Source organism: Protomyctophum bolini, assembly GCF_963924005.1.
Source record: "Protomyctophum bolini genome assembly, chromosome: 11".
Taxonomy (NCBI): Eukaryota; Metazoa; Chordata; class Actinopteri; order Myctophiformes; family Myctophidae; genus Protomyctophum; species Protomyctophum bolini.
This window is the reverse complement of record NC_137872.1, coordinates 8699504-8725121: the sequence shown is the minus strand read 5'-3', so window position 1 is coordinate 8725121 and position 25618 is coordinate 8699504. Positions and strand designations below refer to the sequence as shown.

Sequence of the window (25618 nt, the reverse complement as noted above, 5' to 3'; positions counted from 1 at the left end):
AGGCTGTTGTGTAGTATTTTGAGTTCACCTGCATCTAGTTGGTTTCGTGTCAATATCACCTCTACCTCTCATTATCATCATATCATTGATCTCTCTCTCTCTCTCTCTCTCTCTCTCTCTCTCTCTCTCAATGTTCACCTGCAGTGCCCAGGCCATTCTCAAGCACTGCAACGCCACGTAACTGAACAACTGGAGACCTGTTACCGTCATTTGCTGTCATCAACTAATGCTTTGAAAGGCTGTTGGTGAGAGAAGATTACATCTGCTCCATGCTGTGCTGCGGCCGAGCTGCTGCCTGCCTCGCTGAATCCCACAACCTGCTTTCACACACGCTGTATGTATCTTTATTATTTGTTCTATTTAACTTGTTAACCTTTGCTCTCACTCTATACCTCTGTCCTCTCTCTCTCTACCTCTGTCCTCTCTCTCTTCTCACAAAGTACCACAAAAATGATGGAGTTTTGCCCCAAAGAAAAAGAATGTCACCCGCTGCCTTAAACCCATTTTTGGCGGGAACCCCTTTTGGTGTTAGCATTATGTTATGCTTTAGCTATTGAAAAAAAGCAGATCTACAAGCTCGTAGCCCGCCACACCGAGTGACGCGCTACGAGCTTGTAGAACGCTTGTAGAACGACTGACATAGAAACATAGCTTTTTCAGAAAACTGTCCGTACATTTTTAGAATCTGATCTCAGGTCAAAATGGGTTTATTACATGGTGTAAAACTGTGATGTGACAAATTGTGCTGTGGCTGATTCTTGAAAATTGTTATTATCATGCGATGTGGGATGTTGTCCTAACCCTGACCTCAACCTGAATATTTTAGGTGCAATCTTAGACCAATAATGTCAGTTTCTCAGTTTTTTGTGGTTGTCGTAGATAGTAATAGTCCACACACACACACACACACACACACACACACACACGCACAGTACAGTACAAACAATCCATATTTTATTTGCCCAGCACATGTTTAATTGATATTATAGAAGCAGATTGGTTATGTTGTCATGTTGCGTTTGTCACAGCTGCAATTAAAACAACATCATCCACATAATGGAAAACAACAATGTTGTAGACATACTGCCACTCCATGTATCCACTCACGTTTCACACGACATGCACTAATGCAATATGCCAGCAGCACATATATCTCCCCAGTGGCGTAAGAAGTACTCCCATGTTACACTAAACCCATTAAGCCAAGTTTGGGGCGGGAATACCCCTTTTAGTGTTTTAACTTATGTTATGCTTTAGCTATTGAAAAATACTTGTAGGTCTCTGCTATTTTTTGAAAAATCGTGAAAATGTGCCTGAGATCTTTGAATATATATATTCTTTCAGAGTTTCAGTTTTTAACTCAAATCTTTGCTTCTGGGGTGTCCCTGGAACAACATATTTTGAAATATTGAGAACCACTGATATAGAAACATGAGTTCTTTTTTAATTTTTTTTTTTTTAAATTCGACGTCGGGCCTAAATGGGTTAAGACCTGAGGCCGATTCTACCATCTTCTGTGATGCTCGAGGCTTGAGTATTAATTTGCATCAAAATGCACGTACCGTAGAAGTACCAATGTAAAAGTACCTAACATCTTGGATAATGTGTCAAACTTTATAGAAAATACACAACAAAGTATAAAATAGGCCGCGCTTAATTAGTATGTTTTGTAATAATCAAAATACACACATTAACTTTAACTAAAAGCTGTAAAAAATATATTTTAGTGGAATACAAATGTTAATGTTTGTTTACCTCTGAGATGAAGCAAGAGTATAATGTATTGGGAATATTGACATACTAAAGTAAGCTATAGTAAGTACAGTACTTTTTTTGTACTTTGAGTCGACCACATGTAGGCTACAATTCCTTGTAAAATGTTTTTCACATGTTCCATGTCACTGTTATTATGACTTTGACCTTTTTACAGTACTTGAGTAAACATACTTAGTTACCGTTCCCCATTGTAGCACATACAGAACATGGACAAGGAGAAGGGTCAGCATGTCTCTCACCTATTGGGAGATGACTGACTATGGGGGAACAAACTTATTTCCCCGTCAGTTAAAGTGAAAGCCAAGAGACACACTTAATCATCAAACCTCCGTGGAATCAATCATGGATTACTTTATTCATTGAGGTGAAAACTCATTGTAGTACTTCTTCAACATGCAGTGGTAACTATCCACTATCCATTGTATGAGTTCAGCATTCCCTACATCTATTCTGACACAAAGAGAAGGTTTAGGTTCAGGTTAATTTATTTGTTTGTCCCCGAGGGGCGATTTGGTTTACAGCAAGGCATAACACAGGCAGGTAACATGAAACACAACAACACAGTAAAAAGGCACATAGTACACATGGCAATAACAATAAAACAGGATGGCAGTTCAGGTATCAGTTTAACATTATAATTCATAACATTTTCAGTTGTATAAATAATTCATACAAGTGAGTCAGGTGACAAGTTACCTCCTCCTCCTATCGGCATTTAGAGCCTGGATAGCTACAGACACGAAAGAGAACTTATACCTGTTGCTTTTGGCCCCTGGAACCTTTAGGCGAAGGCCAGAGGGAAGCAGCTTGAACTCAGAGCTGAGGGGAGTTGTCCGTACAAATAGACTTGGCTTTCTTAAGCACCTGATTTTTAAATACTTGGTCTAGACTACCAAAATTAACTCCCGCAATCTTTGAGGCCGTTCTCACAATCCTACCAAGGTGGTTTTATGTTTAGGTTTCCATACCAACAAATGATGGAGATAACAGACTCAATAAAAGCACTGTAGAACAGTTTCAGGGAGAGAGCATAATCACATGGCAGCTCCTACTTTATGCTCTCAGGTGGGCTTTCCCCTTGAGTATGAAGTAAGGCTTCAAATTACGCAAACGGCTGAGACTTTGACTTTGTTTTCAATTCAAAATGCATATCGTTTCTGTTGGGGATAAACCTCTTATCTCCATATTCTAACTTTAAAAAAAATATATATATAAATGAATGCCCTGCTGGATCATACTACATGAGTTTCACACAAAAGTAGCAGATCCACAAGTTCGCTTCACGTGCGAAGCGCGGTGTGAACTTGTCAATCTGCTACTTAAGATGTTTTTGAAAAGTCACAGTTTTGACACCCGACAGGGCCGATATGGTGCAGTGACAACCCTGCATGCATATACAGATGATGTATAGTATAGTGTCATCACACTGTGTTGCAGAACATAGATTTTGCAGGATAACATGGACAACAGAATGTATCCTACACGGTTAAACTATTAACATCCCTATGCTTAGTGTAGAGTGTCGCAATCCCGCCCCCTTTCATGACGACGCCAGTCCCAGGAAATAATTCCCAATGCATTGTCCCCATAGACATTTCAAAAAGTATTTATTTAAGCGTCGTACGAAGCCAACTTGGACCAAACAATTAATTACAAGAAGAAAACAACAAAAAAAGTGTTGTATAAACCTGCCATTTTTTTCTTCTTTCTAATTATTTGTTTGGCCCAAAACATTGTGTTTATTGTCATGATTTGTCACGACAAGAGTTGGCTTTGTTCGCCGGCGTAAACGTCTTTAAATAAATACTTTTTGAAAAGTCTATGAGGAAAATGAACGGGGAATTATTTTCCGGGTCTCTCGAGGGGCCGGGACTGCGACGCTCTATACAGCACATATCACGGATGCATAAATTCAATCTTGATTGTTGACTGCAGCAGCAAGATTCTTTCCCAATTCCATACTGCATTCTTCTGACGTCCTTTGATGCCACTTTCCAGGCTGCCAGTTGGACCTGTGACGTTGGTATCTATTTCGAGGTTGGATAAGTTTATTTTCTTTGATGAATTGCACATCTCGATATCGTAAACTCTAGGGGCGAGGCCTCTAAACCGAGAAATGTTGAACCCTGTCATGAGCTGATTTCTGTGCTTGGATCTGCGCTGCTTTCCGTGTTGAATTGATGCAGTAAACGAGGGCCCACATTGTCCCAGGAGTGCCTGAGAGAGTGCCTGTTAGGGTGGGAATGGGAATACTGAGCATGCTGTTTCAAGATAGACAGCAGACATTGATTGCACTGCATAAATATAGCAGTAAAATCTCGGATGATGAGGTGCATAGCTGCAGTACAACTACAGAGTAGACCAATTCAAGGAATGCAATCACTGTAGTTTTGTACAACTACAATACAACTCCAGTAATGGGGACAGTATTTGTTTCTTTTTGGCTTGAGGACAGTGCTCACCGAAACAAGGTGAAATAACACAAATTGGCAATTCCCTTCACATACACTAGTAGAAACCTCCAAAATCCGTACATATTACACTGCTACTGTTTTCTGACTGCGACGGACGTGTGGCTTTCACTAATCGTATGGAATTGCCAATCCGTGTTGTTTCACCGTGTTTGGTTTGCCATTATTTACGATTCTGTGCTCTTGGGTTACAACTCGGACAGGGCTGAGTCGGCTCTACCAAACTTCGCAACGTTCAACACATTCAACACGTTCAACACGTTCAACACGTTCGTGGCTCAAGTCGGGGTAGAGACGACAGATTTTTAGGTATTCTAGTAGTGTATGTACGGAATTGCCAATCCGTGCACCGTGTTTGGGTGAGACTGGGTTGGGACAGTGAAATGTTGCACATTGACCTAATCATCTGTGGGGACTCCCCAAAAAATAATTCGGGGACCCGTCTGTTCTAGAGAACATCAGTATATATGCTTCCATACAGATCACTACCAGTTGTTTTATTTCCCTATATCCCCCCCCCCTATTCCCTTTACACCAAATAACTTTGCCAAGTAGATTTGCTGTGTGTGTGTGTGTGTGTGTGTATGTATGCGCGTGCATGCGCGCAATGTGTGTTAATGAGTGTGTGAGTGGGCCCTACGTTCTCTTCCTTTCGCTGTTGTTGAGAATATAGTCCCATTAAATAGGCGATTCTGCTGCCTCAGTGTGTGATGCTTTGGCTTGGATAATTAAGTCGCTGGAGACACACTCTCAAGACCACAGTTAAATCATTACACACACACACACACACGCGCGTGCACGGAGACACACGGGCTCCAATTGGAGTTAAATCACTTCACCTTTGACCCTTCTCTGGACCAATGAGAACATCCCAAACACCCCAGCGCTGCCACAGTGACAGCCTATAAATAGAAGGCAATTTAGACCAAGTAAGGAAGGAAGGGGCATCTCAAAGATTAATGACTCCACTCTGCATGCATTTTACTACTTTTTGTTCTGCCGCTCCTTATCTCCTCTCTCCTCCACATCCCTGCTGCTCTTCTTTCAGCTCCGCTATCTCCCTTTGCTTCTTTTTGGCATGTTTTTCTCTCACTTTTCCCTCTCACTTCATTTCTGCTTTTAAACAGAAAAGGCACTTTTTTGTGTGCGTGCGCCTCTCTCTGTCATTGTTCCCCAGATGCAGACACATGAGGGGTCACAGAGGGCAGACAGGTTGGCATACATTTTCAGTGGGAGGTCAGATAACCGATATACACACCATGACATGACACTACATGTAATGCATGTATATCAGATAACCGATATACATGCATTACACACCATGACATGACACTTTTACATTTTAAGATGATCTTTGATCCTCTAGTCTGGGACGGGTTAGCTCAGTGGTTTTCAAAGGTGTGTGTGTGTGTGTGTGTGTGTGTGTGTGTGTGTGTGTGTGTTTTAACCACTCCAAGCATATTTTGTTTGTAGTGGCAGATATACAAGCTCATAGCGCCTCACTGCGTGCCACACTATGAGCTTGTAGATCTGCTATTTTCGAAAGTTCATGAAAATTCGAGCACATTTTTGAATATGTTTTTGTTCTTTAAAGCAATTTTTTTTAACTAAAATCTTTGCTTCTGGCGGTCCCTGGCACACAATACTTTCTTTATGATGGGGGTCCGCAGCCAAATGCATATCAAAAAGGTTGGGAACGACTGCTCTAAGGATGTCCACCGCAGCATATCTAGAAACTTGCTGGCTTGATTGCCATGGCATTTTCTGGGCACCCTCATTAACCCCAGTGGATGAACCTTGCTGATTTAGACTTTTAGACGACCACATGACCTTTCCTCTCCAGCATTATGCCCAAACTGCACACAAACTGCAGACAAACGGTGTCTTGAAATCTAATCGGAGGATTGCCATGCCACTTAATATGCTCAGCAACGATACACCCTAATGTGTGTGACCCATAAGCACCACACAAAGGTCAAAGCGTTCCACTTGTACCAAGTTATTGTCTCCGCCAGGCCGAAGGCGTGGCCAAGTTTTGCACCCCGTCCGTCCTTCTGTGAACAGCTTATATCAGGCAAACACTACCTGGATAGATCAGAACCTCTGGATGACAGATCAGAACCTCTGTCTTTGTTTACATTCTCACTAGGCCAAAGAACCCTAACATTTTCAATCAGCCTCATGGTGGCGCTATAACAGGCTGATTCGTGTTTTACTATAACTGCACCGATTGGCATGAAACTTTGCACGCCTTTTATAGCGCCACCAGGAGGCAGAGTTTTGGAAAAAATAAATAAATGTATTACTCCTACAGATTTTGACCAAACATCATGCAAATCGGTACATATGACAGATTTGTCTGATTTCTTTTTTTCCTTCATATTCCATCCTGATGAATTCTGAACATTGCTGGCCCAGAATAACATACCTGAGCTGGCGGAGACATTTGTTACGTACTGCTAGTCTTGATGAGCACATGCTCCCCAGGAGATGAACGCACAGGCCAAACAACCAACCCTCTGTCACAATATCAACTTCAAGATGTATAATAACACATGTCAGGATGAAGCAAAATAATTTGCCAAAATAATTTGCCCCCCAAAATAATTTGCCAAAATAATTTGCCCCTCCAAAATAATTTGCCAAAATAATTTGCCCCCCAAAATAATTTTCCAAAATAATTTGCCCCCCAAAATAATTTGCCCCCCAAAATAATTTGCCCCCCAAAATAAATTGCCCCCCAAAATACATTGCCCCCCAAAATAAATTGCCCCCCAAAATAATTTGCCAAAATAATTTGCCAAAATAATTTGCCAAAATAAATTGCCCCCCAAAATAAATTGCCCCCCAAAATAAATTGCCCCCCAAAATAATTTGCCCCCCAAAATAATTTGCCAAAATAATTTGCCCCCCAAAATAATTTGCCCCCCAAAATAATTTGCCAAAATAATTTGCCAAAATATTTGCCAAAATAATTTGCCAAAATATTTGCCAAAATAATTTGCCAGAATATTTGCCAAAATATTTTGCCATAATATTTGCCAAAATAATTTGCCAAAATATTTGCCAAAATATTTGCCAAAATAATTTGCCAAAATATTTGCCAAAATAATTTGCCAATTTGCAAAAATGTTCCACAAGACCAGCTATTTTTGGCAAAGATCTAGGTGTAGAGGGCAAAAACCAAATCGATTGTATTCCAGCTTGGATCAATGAACCTGACAGTACAATACTGTAAGTTCCTATTTAAGCAGTGCAACAATGAGAACACTTTTCAAGGTTTTAAAGAAAACAAATACCATAACATCCTTTCTTTCTTTCTTTCTTTCTTGCTTTCTTGCTTGCTTATTTTATATGTAAATCATTCTCACTGCCCACAGGTTGAGAACTAGCTGCTGTAGAGGAATATAATAGGATATGGATATGAGCAGGTCTAAACCCTGCACAGTCTAATCTGGTTCAATCATCCATTTGCAGCTCCGGGAGTGAAATGAACACTGAGCTTTGTTACCGTGTGCGTCTCACAGGGAGGTAAATGCAAGGTTCAGTGGAAGCTTAAGACGCTCTACCAGCGAACATAATGTGTGCCAATGGGAGGCAGGTTGGCTGTTAAAGTACAAATTGGTCTGTCGAGCAAGTGCGGTTTTAAAGGAGGGCTGAGACAAATCTAGAGCCAGGATGGGGAGGATGTGGGGAGCGGTGAAAGATGGAGCGAGGCATGTCAAAGAACCACTGAGGGTGTGAGAGGGCATGGGCTCTTGTCAACAATGGTTTATCTTTGTGTGCGTGTGCGCTTGTGAGGGCCAATTGTCCCCACAAGCATCGTAGTAGAATTTGATAAACTAGAGCAGTGCACGTTGGGCGTGCACTGGCCTACTTGCAACGATGCCAGTTGGAAATGCATGCATTTTTGTTATATTTTATAGAGGGAGGGACAGTAAGTTGCGTGCTCTGCTCGCGCATAAGTAGGCCAACTTGTGTGCGAAGCACAAGTTGGCAGCTTGATAGAGTGCATTTCTAGTTATGTCTGTGTCCCTTTTATGCCCATATATGGAGGTCTTTGTCAGGCATGGCCAAATATGTTTTAATGTTGTCAGAACAGGTCAGCTCCATATATGGTTATTTGTCCAGAGCCTGGGCAGAGGCTTTTGTGCAGGTAACGTGCATATCCCACTGACTCAAGGTCTCAAGCGATTTGACATACTCAAAGTATGTGCATAGTTTTTCCCTACCTCTATCTCCCCTCTCGCCCCCTACCCCTCTCTCCTAGGGATGCCGCCGATTAATCGATTTTCTGATTAATCGTCGGGGTCTCCAAAATCGATTTTAACATTTCATAATCGAAAACCTTCATCAAAGTTGAGAATATAAGTATAAATCAAGTTGAGCAAAGCCACTCTTCTCTGCCCCTCTCTCTAATAGACATAGTTAACGATCGCTTGTTAAGTGCCTGCCAGACAGACAATCAGATGAAATGAAGGCAGTTGTAGAGTAGAGTGTAGACTAGTGAACTGAACGTTTTCTGTTTATATCAAGTACTTCATACCCCAGCCCCTTATGAAACTACTTCTCCCCAAATCCAAATGGATTTCATTTTCCATCCTGAATGGCAGTAACTAGCATACAATGAGAACTGAGAAGATCTCCACAAAGGGTTACTCATCAAAACTGATTATAAAACTAAAACATATAATGGTTATGTGACCAAACTGACCATGGGTGTACATAATATAAAATCTTAAAAGTTTTATCTGATATTGATTAAAAAGAAAATATCGGCTGATGGTCACTTTCTGGCATCCCTACTCTCTCCCTCTCTTTGTCTCCCCCCTTTCCGCTCCCCACATCTCTCTCACCCTTATATATCCCCCCTCTCTCACCCTCTCTACTCTCTCTCACCCTCTATCCATCTCACTACTCTCTCTCCCCTCTCTACCTCCTCTCTCTCTGCCACTTATATTGGCTCATGTGACACCCGTTACTGTATGTGATGCTCGGCCAATCACAGCGCAGGAAGACACACCTTCCAGCCAATCACAGCATGCAAATCTGAAGACGCATTCCGTCCACACATTTCATCCTCACAGCCATTTGAGGTTACCAATGCAGCTATATGCCCAAATATGGAGTGTTGTCTAACCTCAATGTCTAAAAAGATAAGTCTTAAAAAGACAAGAGTGGCTGCACACACTGACAGCCAAAGTGCCGATTATTCATTAGGAGTAACCTCAATGTGTCATCATGGCATCAGGGATCTCCATATATGGGCAAGAAAGGGACAAGAACTGAAAGAGAGATATCCATATATGGGCAATGGGCATTGTAGTCAGAGTGACGTATAGGATTTAAAGGCCACGTAGCGGCCCAAACTCACCGTTGGCCATTTTGGTTGTTCAAAAGAGTGAGATAAGGGGGAGAGGTATAGGGAGGGAGTAAGAAAGAGAAGAGAGAGAGGGAGGAGAGGGGGGAGAGAGGATGCGTAGTGGGATGTGCAGGCCTAGGTTGCTGATGGACGCGTAGCTGTAGTTAACATTTTAAAATGGTTCAACTATCTGCCCTTGTAATTCGACCCGTTGTGAGCTTGTCTATGACCTGACGAAGATGTGACCGATACATCGAAACATTGTCGCTTTTTTACTACTTTCTTGTAGAACAGCTGTTTGAACTACTTTAATGTGTTTTTTTAAATAGTAAATATGACAAACAAGTGCCGCACAACATAGTGCAAAGTTATGTGTAACACACATAACTATATGTGAGGCCGGTGTAGCTGCCCAAACCTCTAGTCTCTACTATAAGTTCAGAAGGAAACCCAATTACCCAAACATCAGTATGCATGTACAGTATTACAGAGTTCCACACAGCACTTATCAGCACCATGACCTCAGCACTGTGACATCAGTCGTCTCAATATTTGGGCATAAAACCGAGGTGGACACACTGGCTAGAAAGACAAGACAGAACTCTGCCAGCATCTACATTCATCGCGCGTGCCAAATAACAACGGCTCACACAGCACAGAAGTTTCTCCTTCACACATCACCAAGAACGGCTCTCCCAATACACTACATTGTTATTTTGCTCTACAACGCCATTCACCTTGCAATGTAATGAGCATCATGGGGGCCCACGGGTCAACTATAGGCCCCCTGACGTATGATGAAGCTGTCAAGAGAGTCAAAGATGTGGAGCTGAAGAGGCTGAAGGATGCCTTCAAGCGAACCTGTGGCCTTTCCGAGTACATGAGCCAGGAGCTGTTCTACAATGAAGTGTTGGGAGCTGGAGTTCCAGCTAATGTCGCAGAGGTCATTTACACATCATTTGTAGGCTCAAACAAAGGCCTGCGCATCAACAATCTCATCATTGGTCTGGTGCTGCTGACCAAGGGGCGAGAGGATGAAAAGGCCCGATATCTCTTCAGTCTGTTTACCAGTGAACCAGGCGGCTATACAACCAGGGATGTCATGGAAAAGGTTCTCAAGGATGTGGATGGGGATGTCCCGCCCTCATTCAGGAAGTTCTTCTCTGCGAGGGAGAAGGTGAACTATGAGCGGTTCAGAAACTGGCTCCTGCAAAACAAGGAAGCCTTCACCTTCTCCAGATGGCTGCTGTCAGGAGGTTCATTTGCCACTCTGACGGCTGACAACAACACACCCACAATCTACCAGACCCTCGCCGGTGTCACACACTTGAAGGAGTCGGATATAAGTGTCTTGGAAAAGCACTACTGGCAACTGAAAGCCCAGTCAAGGACTGGTCACTTTGATTTGGAAACCTTCATTCCACTGGTCTCTCCACCCATCCACGCCTCAATGGCTGAAGGTTTGTTTAATGCCTTTGATGAGAATCAGGACAATCACATTGATCTGAAAGAGGTCGCTTGTGGTCTGTATGCTTGCTGCAGGGGGACCATCGCTCAAAGGCAGACATTTTGTTTCAAAGTGTTTGATGTGGACAGAGACGGGGCTCTGTCTCGAGAAGAGCTCTGCAAGATGGCTGTGGCACTACTGGAGGTATGGAAAGACAATCGCGCGGACGCTCTGCCTGAATCGCACAGCAGTGTGTTGGACATAATTGAAGGCATTCTGAAGATGTATGACACCACCAAGTTGGGTTACCTGACCCTTGAGGACTACCAGATCTGGAGTGTGAATAGCCCTCTGGCCAATGAGTTCCTCAACCTACTCTTTAAAGTTTGCCATATAGCCCTGGGGTTGAGGCCTGCAACCCCTGAGGAGGAGGGCCAGATAATCAGGGGCTGGTTGGAGAGAGAGAACAGGCATGGGTTCCAGCTAGGTCAGGAATGGTTCCTTATCTCTATGCCCTGGTGGCAACAGTGGAAGGAGTTTGTCAAATATGAGAACAAGGGCATTGTGAGTGACCTCAACCTGGGCGGCCCCTCTGACTGGTCCTCAGACACCATGTCCAGTTCTTCTGGGACAACAGAGACTGCTCTGAGCCTCCACAAAGCCCTCTCAGCCACGGGGAGCTCGTGTTTCTCTGAGGCCAACGGCTACCTGCCATCCCATCTCGTAGCACAGAGACCTGGAGCCATCGACAACCAGCCTCTGGTGAAGGCTATGGCCGCCCACACTATAACCAAGGAGGGTGGGAGGCTGGAGCCAGGTCAAGACTTTGTGAAGGTCCCAAAACCTTTGTGGAAGGCACTGCATGACTGGTACGGCGCCAACCTTAGCCTGCCACGAACTGTGATTCAGCAGAGTAAGACAGGCCAAATGCATCTGGAGCTCTTCCCACGCTACCTGCTCTTCCTGATGCAGCAGCCGGCCATGCAATACCCAGAGTCTTCTTACTTGAGTCGGGTAGGGAGTAAACGGGTAATCTTTTCAGGCAGTTTCAGCTGCATGGCCACAATTAAGGACATCCATCTCTCCCTGTCCCAGAGACTCGGCATCACTGAGGAAGACATGAGACTGTGGCTGTACAAGAGCGAGCGTATCAACACCCTCCTGGAGGATGAAGACCACACACTGGAGAATCTGAGGATCACAGATGAACAGTCTTTATTTATTGAGAAGAGAAACAACGATATGAGCTGGCCAGAAGAGCTGTCCTTCATTGGCTATAGCGGTCAGATGTATAGACACAAAGCCCACACAGAGAAAGGAGCCACCGGCCTCAGTAACCTCGGTAACACCTGCTTTATGAACTCGAGTATCCAGTGTTTGAGCAACACTAAGCCTCTCACTGACTATTTCACCTCAGGGAGACACTTGTATGAGCTCAACAGAACCAATCCCAATGGGATGCAAGGTCACATGGCCAAGTGTTACGGTGACCTGGTGATGGAGTTGTGGAGTGGGACACAAAAAAGTGTAGCTCCATTCAAACTTAAGCAGATGATAGCAAAGTATGAACCACGGTTCAGCGGTTTCCAGGAGCATGATTCCCAGGAGCTACTGGCCTTCCTCTTGGACGGTCTGCATGAAGACCTGAACCGTGGCCATGACAAACCATACATAGAGCTGAAGGACAGCGATGGCAGACCTGACAGCTCCGTTGCCTCCGAGGCATGGGAGAACCACCTGCATAGGAACCGTTCTATGGTGGTGGACCTGTTCCATGGACAGCTCAGGTCTCAGGTGAAGTGTAAAACGTGTGGTCACATCAGTGCCCGATTTGACCCCTTCAGTGTCCTGTCCCTGCCCCTGCCCATGGACAGATTCATGCACCTGGAGATCATTGTCATTAAGCTAGATGGCTCCACCCCGGTAAGATACGGCTTGAGGTTGAACATGGATGAGAAGTACAATGGTCTGAAGAAACAGCTGAGTGAACTCTGCTGCCTGGATCCAGATCGGATCCTGCTGGCTGAGGTTGACAACTCCCGTATCAAGAGAAAACCACAGGACAACCATAAAGTGGCACTCAGCTTTCTCTTTGCATTCGAGATCCCTGTGACTGGCTCACCTACAGTGTTAAACATCAGCCCAATATGCAACAGCATGCCAGCTAATGGTGACATTGGCACCAAACCTGTCCTCAGCCCCAATGAGGTGCCCAGCACTGTGGAATCCTGTAGCCCAGGCATGCCTCTGGCTAATGGCACACCCGATGGACACATCACACTGCTCCTGGAGAGAGCTTACATTATTGCCATGCACAGGAAAATTACGCAGGCGGAACTTTACTTCCTGCCATCACAGAAGAATCGGCTTGGTCTCTTCGGAATGCCACTGATTGTCCCCTGCACCATGCACACCAGTAAGAAAGACCTCTATGATGCTGTATGGATCCAGGTGTCTAGACTAGTTAGCCCTCTTTCACCACAGGAGGCGGGTAACCACACCCCGGACTGTGCTGATAGTAAGGGCTTCCAGTACCCCTTCACGCTACGAGTGGTAGGCAAGGACAGCATCTCATGTGCCTGGTGTCCCTGGTACAAGTTCTGTCGAGGCTGTGCTATAGAGTGCACTGAGGACAGAGCCATCTCGTGTGCCCGGTGTCGCTTGTACAAGTTCTGTCAGGGCTGTGCTAAAGAGTGCACTGAGGACTCCTATATCGCTGTGGACTGGGATCCCACTGCACTGCTCCTCCGCTACCAGACCTCTCAGGAGAGGACGGTGGAGAAACACTGCAGTGTGCAGCAGTCTCGTCAGGCACACGCCAAGCCCATGAGCCTAGACAGCTGTCTGAAGTCGTTCACCAGTGAGGAGGAACTTGGTGAGGATGAGCTTTACTGCTGCTCCAAATGCAAGACCCATCGATTGGCCACCAAGAAGCTGGACCTCTGGAGGCTCCCTCCCATCCTGATAGTCCACCTGAAGCGCTTCCAATTCGTCAATGGTGGCTGGATAAAATCACAGAAGATTGTCAAGTTTCCCCGTGGGAGTTTCGACCCCACCGCCTTCTTGGCTCCCAGGGATCTGGAACAATACAATCTCCACTCACGCAGTGGGGGGGAGGAGCTACCGACTGTCATGGAAGACGACATGTCATCCATCTCCACCCTGGCCTCAACAACTGACCTCAACAACATCCCCAAACCCTCGCCACCCTCAAGTACAAAGTTGTCTCCTTTGCGTAGTCTGAACAGCAGCTCTCCCAAAAGTGGAACAGGAGGCTGCTTTTGGAAGCTGAACAGTAGACACCACCTCTCCAACAACAAGGAGAACCTGGACAGCAGTGCCAAGGAGGGGGCCACTAACCCAGAGTACGAACCTAGAGAAGGCACAACAAAGGCAGACGGGAATGCAGCAGGGGTATTGAGGCTGCCTTCCGAGTCCTTGATGGTATCCAGTAGCCACTGTGATGTGATCCTAACTAATGGAGACAGCATGGAAAGCTGTCAGAGCAACGGGCAGACCTCAGACTGCACCACAGAGAGCAGCATGGATCCTGACACCTCGTCACCGCAGCACAGGGACAACGGATGTCAGGAGGCCATGTACGATCTCTATGCAATCTCTTGTCATTCAGGAGTCATGGGAGGAGGTCACTATGTGACCTATGCAAAGAACCCCAATGACAAATGGTACTATTACAATGACAGCAGCTGCAAGGAGGTTCACTCTGAGGAGATTGACACTGACTCTGCCTATATCCTCTTCTACCAGCAGCAGGGGGTTGACTACTCACAGTTCCTGCCAAAGACGGATGGCAGGAAGACAGACACCAGTAGCATGGATGACTTCGAGTCTTCCAAATTCTTAAAATCCAGGAAGATGGCCGACACCAGTAGCATGGATGAAGGCTTTGAGCCTATAAAATTCTTCAAATCTTTCTGTACCTTCCAGTAATCACACTTGTCTTCCACCAGACAACGCTGAAAAGGCGCTGGTCCTGGGTCAGACTTGTTCCTACTTCTTAGGCTGGCTGTTGGCATATGCCATACTATGCCAAAAACACTTTACGTGTAGGCCTATTTGCCCACAGCTAATCTTGCAAAACGCTGCCAGATTTATTGTGCTCACTTCCAGTAGTAAATTCCTCATTCCCCATTTTCAAATATATTTTATACTTTTTTGAAAGATTTCACTTTGATTTTATAACAGAAGTGATATGGGGCTTGGATCGGGCTGAAACCTTGAACAAATTTGGAGATGTTTTTTTTGATGAAAAATCTAACAAATGTGCTAAGAGAACAATATCTCCCCCACGATAAACAAATTTAAAGTGGCACACATTGATGAGCCCACGAAAGCAAAACATTCTGGTCAAACTTTTGCTTTCTCATAAACATAGTTTTGTCTGAATGAAAGGAAAGGTTGAAGTACCCTGAGTATTGGCATTGTGCTTAACCCATTCTGACCGGGTACCCATTTTGGTGTTAGCATCATGTTATGCTTTAGCTATGGAAAAATAGCAGATCTACAAGCTCATAGCGCGCCACTCGGTGGCGCGCTATGAGCTTGTAGCTTGTAGGTCTACGAGCTTGTAGGTCTGCTATTTTTGAAAAATCCAAGAACGACTGACATTTTTTAGAATCTGATCTCAGGTCAGAATGGGTTAATCAGACCAGTGTGTGTCCAGTGGAAACCTCGTATGAATCTGATCTCAGGTCAGAATGGGTTAACTCATATTGAGGTTATATAGAGATGGTATAGATTAGAATCCCTATACAATTCTCCAAGGTTTGACTTGTACTTCTCATCATCAGTAGCATAGTGTCAAAAAAACAACAACATGCCCTATTCTTGTAAAATGTGCTGAGAAACTGTTATCATTACTCATATCATATGAGCATTATTTACAGTTCACACAATTGTCTCATAAGCCTGAACATAATTTTTCATAGATGAGGAAAGTACAATTGTTCTGATATTCCATTCTATACTGTATGCAGACTCGCAGAGGTATTTCTGGTCCTTGTTGCGCTGCTTATAACACAAAATATTTCACTTTATGAATTTGGTTTGGAGATATTATGTATATCAGTGGTTTTAAACTCTTTTCATATCACGTCTTATTATTTATTCTTCATTTGAGCCACGGACCACCATTCGATGGCGTTTAGCCATGCATACCTAAAACTTGGAGATGACAGGCAAACGATTAAAACGACAATTCTTCTAATCTACATTCTCTAATTGTGTAGTTTAACAATAGTTTAACGGAAACCTATCTTTATTAACATCACCATCAAAAGCCACTTATAACCCGGCATTGATACATATCTTAATTACGTCACCATCAACATCTAGTATATATATACCTCCGAGCATATGCCGTTAAAAAGCCAGCCGACCACAGTATAGTACTTTCAACTTAGAACATACATACATGTACTGTATGCATGCATACGTTACCTGTTACCTAACCAATATTGAAACGTATCGTAATTACGTCACCATTGACTGCAGTTATAACCCGACTTTAGTATTTAATTGCAATGTTTTACAGAGAGGCTGAGATTTGAAAGTTCGTAGCGGTCGACAGTACTTGCACACTATAGGCCTACTTGTGTGCGACGCGCAAGTAGGCACTCGACAGAGTTCTAGTTATCATTGTATTGAGTAGCCTTGGCCTATCAAGTATAGTATTCCGTTACTAAGTCAGGCATTGCGCATAGTTTTTGTTAGGCTTTTGATGTATGTGCACAAACTGTCCTACAAATTGACAATGAATGGACAATTTTACATCATAGTGTGCCGGAATAAGATGATAGATGATGTATGATGTACGATGATAAGAGCGCCCCTCACTTCATGATCTTTTTCCTTATTGCTTTACTTACTGTATATGGCTTGACCCTGTCTTATCGCTGCTTGCAGTTATATTTATGCCAAGCGCGACGGGCCAAACGTCCCGGTGGCGAAGATAATCTTAGCTATAGCGGGGCTGTTTACATAAATGTCCTGTGTGTAATATTAGTGTTAATGATTTTAATATAGCAGATGGCTAATGTAGGGTTCAGCCCTATTGGCACGGCGGGTTGTGGTCGGTCCGGTGAGTAGGAGACTGGGGTTAAATCCCCGCTCTTGCACATCACTACACTACAATCTGGCATAGTCGGCAGCACTGGGAGCGTGGGGATCCTTGCGTGAGGGACATGAGGGATGTCGTGTGCGGTGGTCCGCGGCGTGACGTGTGAAGCGCATGGACGCGCTCGAAAGACTGGGGGGAGTGATTGTAGACCCGGCCAACAACAGCCCTGACAATCGTGCTCAGCCCAATTGGCACAGGTTGGCACAGGTTGTGTGTCGGTCTGGCGAGTAGAAGACTAGGGTTCAATCCCTGCTCCTGTGCATCACTAGTTCCACATAATGAAGATATCTTATTGATGTCATAATTATGATGACAGAGCTCGTCATACTCATCCAGAAAACAATGATATGCTCTAATGGAGCACTGGAAATCAGCCCTATTGAGGTAACCTCTTTGTTAGTCCTTGGTTACTTCAATCAATGTATTTTCATTTTGCTTTTTCGGCAGAAGCCGAAGCTTTTTTTTGCCTAGACTTAAAAAAAAAAGAAGAAACAGAATTACAAAGGAAACAAAGAAATTAGTTTTTCCTTCTACATAGACATCTATTGGTGAACAGTGACAAAGGCCGGAAGTTTACGGAATGCATGGAGTCTATAGGCTTTACAGTGACAGTTACATAAACCACATGCCCGGCCGGGCTGTTTTCTTCCCCCTCAATGTCGTAACTCTCTCTTACTCTATGGCTCTGTGCTGACCTCTGGTGTGTTTTTGCACTCAGTCTTCTTACCAAAACCAAACGGCATGAAAGACAGCAGAAAAAGTTCTAAATGACAGCACACCATTTAAAGTTTCAAGCAACCACATTTAATTAACGGTGAGAATCATCAGTCCACAATAATGTAGGCACATTTGGACTGTGGTGGACAAAGTAGGCTAGGCTACTTAAGCCCCATTACACGAGTCAAAGTATACTCCTGGTCAAATATTGCTCCTTTACGTGAAATTGTTCAGTTAAAACTTTACTTGCGTTAAAGTACTCGAGTATTTGAGGTTCAAAATCTGTAGTACTTTCTTTAATATCAATGCACTTGCTGTATTGTTCTGACAATACATTTCAATCCCATTACTTTGGGATGCATTCTTGTAGAGCCACTTGCTACACAAATAGAAACACCTAAAAACATAGAAACGCAATCACATTATTTGAATCTACAAAAAGGGGCCGCTGTTGTAATTTCTATTTCTTATTTAAACACCCTCCCACCGCACACATCACACACACAAAACTGCAAGACAGTGCTCTGATGCAGCTGGGTGTGTGTGGTTGCATGTGTAATTGTGTATATTAGGCATTACACAAAAATAAAATCTATGTACTGTACATTACATTTCCAGTTACACTGCTGCTTTATACCAGAACAACACTGCTAAAGTTGCTTTGCTGCCGATTTGTCACTACAGCACATGTTCAGTAATGGTTGATGGAAACAGACACTGATTCATGTTGTCTTTTGTTGGGTTTTGCACAACATTTGGACGGCTCCGAGTTGTAGATGGAGCATGCAGGATTGCAGATGGAGTCTGATGACTGTGTTCTTATCAGTCATTTACACGTTTCTCTGTGTGTTGGTCTGCTCGTCGTTAGTCATTTCAATTGGTGGCAAAAAACCTGTCAGGAATGTGGGAAACAAAGAGATGTAGAGGCCGGAGTATTTAATGAGGATGGTGTGTGTGTGTGTGTGTGTGTGTGTGTGTGTGTGTGTGTGTGTGTGTGTGTGTGTGTGTGTGTGTGTGTGTGTGTGTGTGTGTGTGTGTGTGTGTGTGTGTGTGTGTGTGTGTGTGTGTGTGTGTGTGTGTGTGTGTGTGTGTGTGTGTGTGTGTGTGTGTGTGTGTGTGTGTGTGTGTGTGTGTGTGTGTGTGTGTGTGTGTGTGTGTGTGTGTGTGTGTGTGTGTGTGTGTGTGTGTGTGTGTGTGTGTGTGTGTGTGTGTGTGTGTGTGTGTGTGTGTGTGTGTGTGTGTGTGTGTGTGTGTGTGTGTGTGTGTGTGTGTGTGTGTGTGTGTGTGTGTGTGTGTGTGTGTGTGTGTGTGTGTGTGTGTGTGTGTGTGTGTGTGTGTGTGTGTGTGTGTGTGTGTGTGTGTGTGTGTGTGTGTGTGTGTGTGTGTGTGCGCTTAAAGAAAAGGCTTTGATATTTCAATGGGTTTGAAAGATAGGGCAGAGAAAGTGGATTAATTGGAACAAAAACCTGTCCTTAAACCACATTCTGTGGAGCACCGCAAACTGTTATTTTTTAGAAAAGTTCCAAAGGGAACTAGAAGAGGGGATGATTGATGATGATGATAATTGAAACAGTCCATTCTGAACTGTCGATGGTGTGTGTGTGTGTGTCTGGGAGGGTGAGAGAAACAGAGAGAGAGACTGGTAGGAGAGGTTTAATGGGGATAAGAGGCAGGCATTACATTATGCACAAAATGTGACTTTTCCAAACGGGGAGCTGTGTTTTGATGCATACAGATGAGGCAATGTTCTCTGTACCTCCCTCCCCTCTCTGCGTCCTCTCTCCCTCACTTTATCCATCCATCTCCCTCCTCCCTACCCCCCCCCCCCCCCACAGCTCTATTCTCCTTTCATCCCTCGCTCCCTTCCCCTTTACCTTCTGATTTGCTCTCGACACTCTCTCCCACCCTTCCTCCCTCTTCCTCTCCCTCCCTCCCTTCCTCCCTCTTCCTCTCCCTTCACATGCCCATTGTGCCTCCTCCACTCGCCCCATGTCGGTGCCTATATGACCCAGAAAGGGCAAAAAGAGAGGGAAATAAACCACACCCGTGTGAAGTGAGCGGTGCTATTATCATCGTACGTTTCTATTGACAATGAATGGAGAATTTATGTCACTGTGTGTCTGGGAAACAAATTGGCTATATTCGTCCTACACAAACATTACATTCCCATTAACTAATAGCTGAATATAGGTTCAGAAATAAAACTGAATAGCAGCAAGATAGCTAAATCTTTTCTCTATACCAGAGTGGATTTTTCTCGTGGAAGGGCTTGTGCTCTTCCATGGTACTGATTTGAACATATAGATATAGAAGCCGACTTGTATTGTATTGGAATATAGGGGAGAGACGCGCCGCTTTTGTGCCGTGTCATTGTTGTAACTTGCACGTTATCTCTCAGTTCGTAGCCTCGGAAACCCAGACGTGTTTTATTTCCAGGGAGAAAATAAAAGTCTGGGGCCGAGTCCACTTCAATACGGCATAGAATAGCGCAAACGTCGATCACTCTCTGCTGATTTCTGATCGTCTGCACCTTTGTTAAATTGACACACAGATATATATATATATATAACACACAGTGACTATAACAATAAAAGTAGGCTGTAGTTTCACCGCTCAGTTCGCACAGGTGTGATTTTTATATAGGATGACAGCCAAGCCAAATCTACCTAACTAATATGATGTTCCTCTCCCAGTTTATTTGGAAGAACCATGCAGTCTAGATAGGGAGCACAAACTGATAATAAAATGGTGGTATAAAATGCTATAAAAGCCAGTTATCTTGGCTTGCGGTGGGCAGTACGTGGGCTGTCCGTTCTCATTTCAGACCCTGAAATGAACATGGACATTTCAGGGGCTGAAATGTCAGTTTAAGTGCCAGGCAGTATTGGTTCTGCTGTGTGGTAAAACACCCAAACCCGTCGGCTGTGCTGACAATAAATACACACATTTACTGCCCTCACACTAGAGGCATGGGTTCCCAAACCTTTTCATGTCAAGGACCCCCAAAATGACACTCATTAGCCTGTGGACCCCCTATTTGAAAATATATGCCAAGGAGCCCCATAAAAGAAGATGTTTACGGCTCTAGCAGTGACTTTCAACCATTTTAATTTCAAGGAAGGGCCCCCGTTTTGACCGGAATTAAGCTACAGACCCATATTTATTGGCATTTCTATCTCTGGGACACACTGAGAGTGTACAAAAGGAACCAAATTTGGTTCCATTTGTACACGCTCTGAGTTACAGACCCATAAGGGTCCATTTGGTTCCTATAACCTAATCATTTAGCTGGAGACCCCCTGGAACTCTCTCAAGGACCCCTAGGGGTCCCCGGACCCCACTTTGGGAACCACTGTCAACTATCAAACCTGGTGTTGTACTATAATTGTCGGCATGTCAGCATTATAGGTGCAACTTTCAAATGTATATATTTTTTTTCTCCAAAGATGGTGGTTAAAATAAACACATTTTTCTTTTAGCTTCTCACTGGTAAAAAGAGGTTTATTCTCAATGTAACTTACTGGTTAAATGCATATGACTGACTCATACATAGCGGTGTCGAAGCGACGCCAACGATAAGGCATGGGAATCTTGGAGTTAGTGGAGATGCAAGGAGGACCCCAGAGACGATACTCCATCCTCTCCCCATGAGCTTTACCATGTTCTATCTCTGGCCTAACTGGCCTTACAACCGCTCATACGCTGTTGACTACAGAGCCCCGGCCCACATCCTCAGAGCTCTCCCTGAGAGCCTACCATGTACTAGCCAGTACTGGGCCTTCATGACTTCATGACTTTTACAATCAGTATATTAAACTCAAGAGTGTAAACATTTAATTCCTTTGAGCTAAACGAACGAGTATTTTTGCAGTGTGTGAAGTGTGCACTCCAACCAAAGCAATTTATTACCTAGTTGTTTTCCTGGCTCATGTTTCCTGTCTTCATTTGTATTTCCAATTTATTTTAAAGAAAAACACAAAAAGCAGTTGAAAGGTCAAGCTGTCTTTTCCGTAAACATCCTATCTGACTATGTATGAGTTGTTCAGTCCATTAGCCCCTTAAATTAAATATCAGGAGCCTAAACAAAGATCTAGAGGGCTATATTTATGCATGAGTATGAACGGGTCTGACCTTCAGCAGCCGTAACAACAAATCAGTGTGTCCGTGCACGGAAACACTGGCGTCATAAAACTTTTATGACCTCTGAAAAATCCTACAGTAAAATTGAGAAAGCGCTGTCCTTCTATCCTCCTGTATCCATGTGTCACCTCAATGGATTGGACAACCAATTCTGAAATGGCACATATACTGTATAGTATAGAGCATTGAGGAGTCATTGTCTCCTGACCTTTTCAAGGGCAGGGGTTTGACAAAGTCGACTTTTGAGTGGTGCAGCCTCTCCATGTGTGTCCGTCCCTCCCTATGTAGTGTATGCGTGGCCCTGTGTCTGAACATGGACAACACCACTGGAGGGCACTGTTGCGCAGCGTCACACACACCACACACACACACAGGCCAGGGAGGAGGACTTGTACCGTATAGCACGAGCACAGTACAGTACAGCACCAGTCAGTTCAGATGGACATGGCCTACAGTATACTGCATATTATATATATTATATTATCACTTTTACTGTGTTTATTACATGACTTACTGTATACTGCGAGTTACTTGTTTGTAACGTATGACTATCAGGTTGTTGGAGAGGGGGAGGGAGGGAGAGAGAGAGAGAGGGAGAGAGAGAGGGAGAGGGAGAGGGAGAGGGGGGGAGAGAGAGAGGGAGAGGGAGAGAGAGAGGGAGAGAGAGAGAGAGAGAGACGTTGCTGTCGGGCAATATCGGCATGGGGGAGAAAAAAAGCCATCATGCCATATGCTTTTACATTATTTTTGTAATGTTACATTACATTATATCACACATGACATAATGCATACAAAATAATACTGCTTTTTGCCAAGTGTTTGGGGGTCCATGTTGCAATTATATCCTCATAGTACCATCCTAAACCAGTGCATGCATGCCATCATAATAATAAGTTATGCCACATGCCCTCCGTCTGCAACCGCTTGTTTGTGTTGTCACGATTACAGGCAGTGGTGGACAGGGTACTCCACTCCACATACTTTCAGCAAAAGTACTCGAGTATAAGTGTGGGTATATAATGTGTAGAGTAAAAGTACTGGAGTATAAGTATGGGTGTAATTGTAGAGTCAGTGAAAGTACTGGTGTGTGTGTGTGTGTGCGTGTGCGTGTGTGTGTGTGTGTGCGTGCACTTGGCAATGTGAACTCCACAGGTGATAGATTAATGAACCACTAGCAAGTCGTCTCTGTCGGATAGAAACCTTGTATTTCCAAAATCTATTATCGAGTTGTATTTTTTTACATTATCTCTTTTTTAATATAAAATGCCAGTCTATAAGCTTACAAGTTTAGATCAGCTAGTCTCACTGTGTGTGATACTGCTGTATGATGATGTAGGTCGTAGGACATTGTTTTACGGAAAAAACATATACAGTTAAAATATGGGGATCAGTGTTTTCTGTTATACAGTAGCTAGCTATCTAAGAGGACGTTTATTTATACTCATACAGACAGCTGCAACTCGCACCACAGTGATGGTATTAATGTAATAATCCTTCACTTTTTGATATAAACAATCCCTTTGAAATCTCCCTATTGCTTGTGTGTGTGTGTGTGTGTGTGTGTGTGTGTGTGTGCGTGTGTGCGCGCGCGAGCAGATCAGGTCATTTCTCAATTGTCCTCCCAACAAAACTGAAAACGGCTCACTGTTGTGTATGGGGGGTGGAGGTGACTGTGTGTGTATGTATGTGTAGGACTGTATTGTGAGTGTCTGTGTTCACGCACGTACAGTGTGTGCCCGACACCCGTACAGTACACACATACAGTAGCCTACTGAAAGTGTGTGGCAGTGAAACAGATTAATTCGGGCAGAGTGAAGCCCTCATTATAGAAGACTCAAGCAGCTGTTGTTAATTAAAGCAACAGCATCGTCTGCTGCCTGTCACCACTCAGTCAGACGAGACCAGGCTTTACACGGGACAGTCTGAGTAGATGGAACCCATACTGCAGGACCATAATGGAACGCTAACGGTACCTTCTAGCTGTCACCAACAACTGTGTGCTCGGTAGCTGAGAGCAGCCCCACAACCTCAGGAAATGTAATGATCCACCGATGTACCAACATGGCTCTGGTCCATAGCTCCAATTCATTGCATTTAGAGCTATATGTTACCGATGACTTCCGGGAGCTCGCATGAATGCAGGTTTTTGCTACAAAGGCGGGTGGGTTGTGTCATTAGAAAGCCTACTTTCCTTAGTGGGAGCACACTGTTGTACCGCACTGTTGTGACGAGAATACAGCTGAGCCAGAAGGCAAAGCTCTCTGAGCGTACGAACGAAGATAGCTCGGTAAACACCTATGGTCACAAACGGCCAAAATGAGTGCTGGCATCATGATCTCCCTTAGAGATAGGGTGAGAAGTTCAGCCACATGCAGAGTCGCTGCTTCTTCTGGAAAGGAGCCAGCTTAGGTGGTTCGGCCACCTCTCGGGCGCCTCCTTGGGGAGGTCCTCCATGCACATTCCACTGGGAGGAGACCCCGGGGCAGACCAAGGATGAGATGGAGGGATTACATCGACTCACTGGCCTTGGAACGCCTCGGGATCCCCCAGGAGGAAGTTACTGATGTTGTAGAGGGAAGTCTGGAGCTCTCTGGTGGAGCTGTTGCCCCCACGACCTGACTACAGATAAGCGGTTGAAGATGGATGGATGGATGGATGGACATTGTGACATTGTTTTCCCAGTTGTGTAATAGAGCAGAATATGACCACCGACTGTAGACGGTAAATCACAAGTATTTACCAAAACACACACACACTCCACATGTAGCCCAATGAATGCAGCAAGCATGCACTTTGATGTACACTCTCCCTCTGTCATGGGAGGTGACACACATGTGGTGTTTGTGTAGCATATGCTGCGATGTGTGTGTGCTGCGCGCATGTGTGTGAGTTATATACAGTACAGTCCATATATGTAAGTACTTAAAGCACTAAAGGCATGCATGATTTAATGTGTGCGTATGTTTAACATTATAGAAAAGCAACATGCCATGGTTATATACTTAATAATGCATAAAACTGCTGATGCCAACATATGATTTAGTCAACAAGGTCAGAGGTGTGTGTGTGTGTGTGTGTGTGTGTGAGTGAGATCAGGAAGGCAAAGGCAAATTACTACTAAATGGAAAAAGGAGAGGAAGGAAGGCAAAAAGTGACGATGGAGAGAGAGACAGAGACAGATTTATAGTGAAAAAGAGCTGAAGCACGCATATATACTGTAATACACACGTGCACAAACATGTGCACGCACCGCACACGCAGACATAAATGCATGGGCACTCACACATCTATCAATTGTAGGGGTGCTCAGTAATGGATATAGTTCACAGGGGCTTGTTGCAGGTTAAGAGGAGACATGTGCTGAGGCTTTTGTTACTGTGTGTGTGTGTGTGTGTGTGTGTGTGTGTGTGTGTGTGTGTGTGTGTGACCCCAGGTAAAGGTCACAAGGGTGTCATTAATGTAGGATGAACAGAAGGTTATGTCAACATTGTGTCTATTGATTTCTCCTGCAGGCTCTCTCTCTCCCTCCCTCTCTCTGTCTCTCTCCCTCTCTAACCTTTATGACT

The 25618-nt window shown here is 44.2% G+C and overlaps 1 protein-coding gene across 1 annotated transcript; it reads left to right on the top strand.

Annotated features, from left to right (window-relative positions):
• Positions 1 to 10366: 10366 nt before the first annotated feature.
• LOC308324455 (ubiquitin carboxyl-terminal hydrolase 32-like) lies at positions 10367 to 15007 on the top strand (the record flags this gene model as incomplete). Its single annotated transcript, XM_080776499.1, has 1 exon — positions 10367 to 15007. One exon carries the CDS (start codon positions 10367 to 10369, stop codon positions 15005 to 15007), a length of 4641 nt encoding a protein of 1546 aa, XP_080632625.1.
• Positions 15008 to 25618: the final 10611 nt, after the last annotated feature.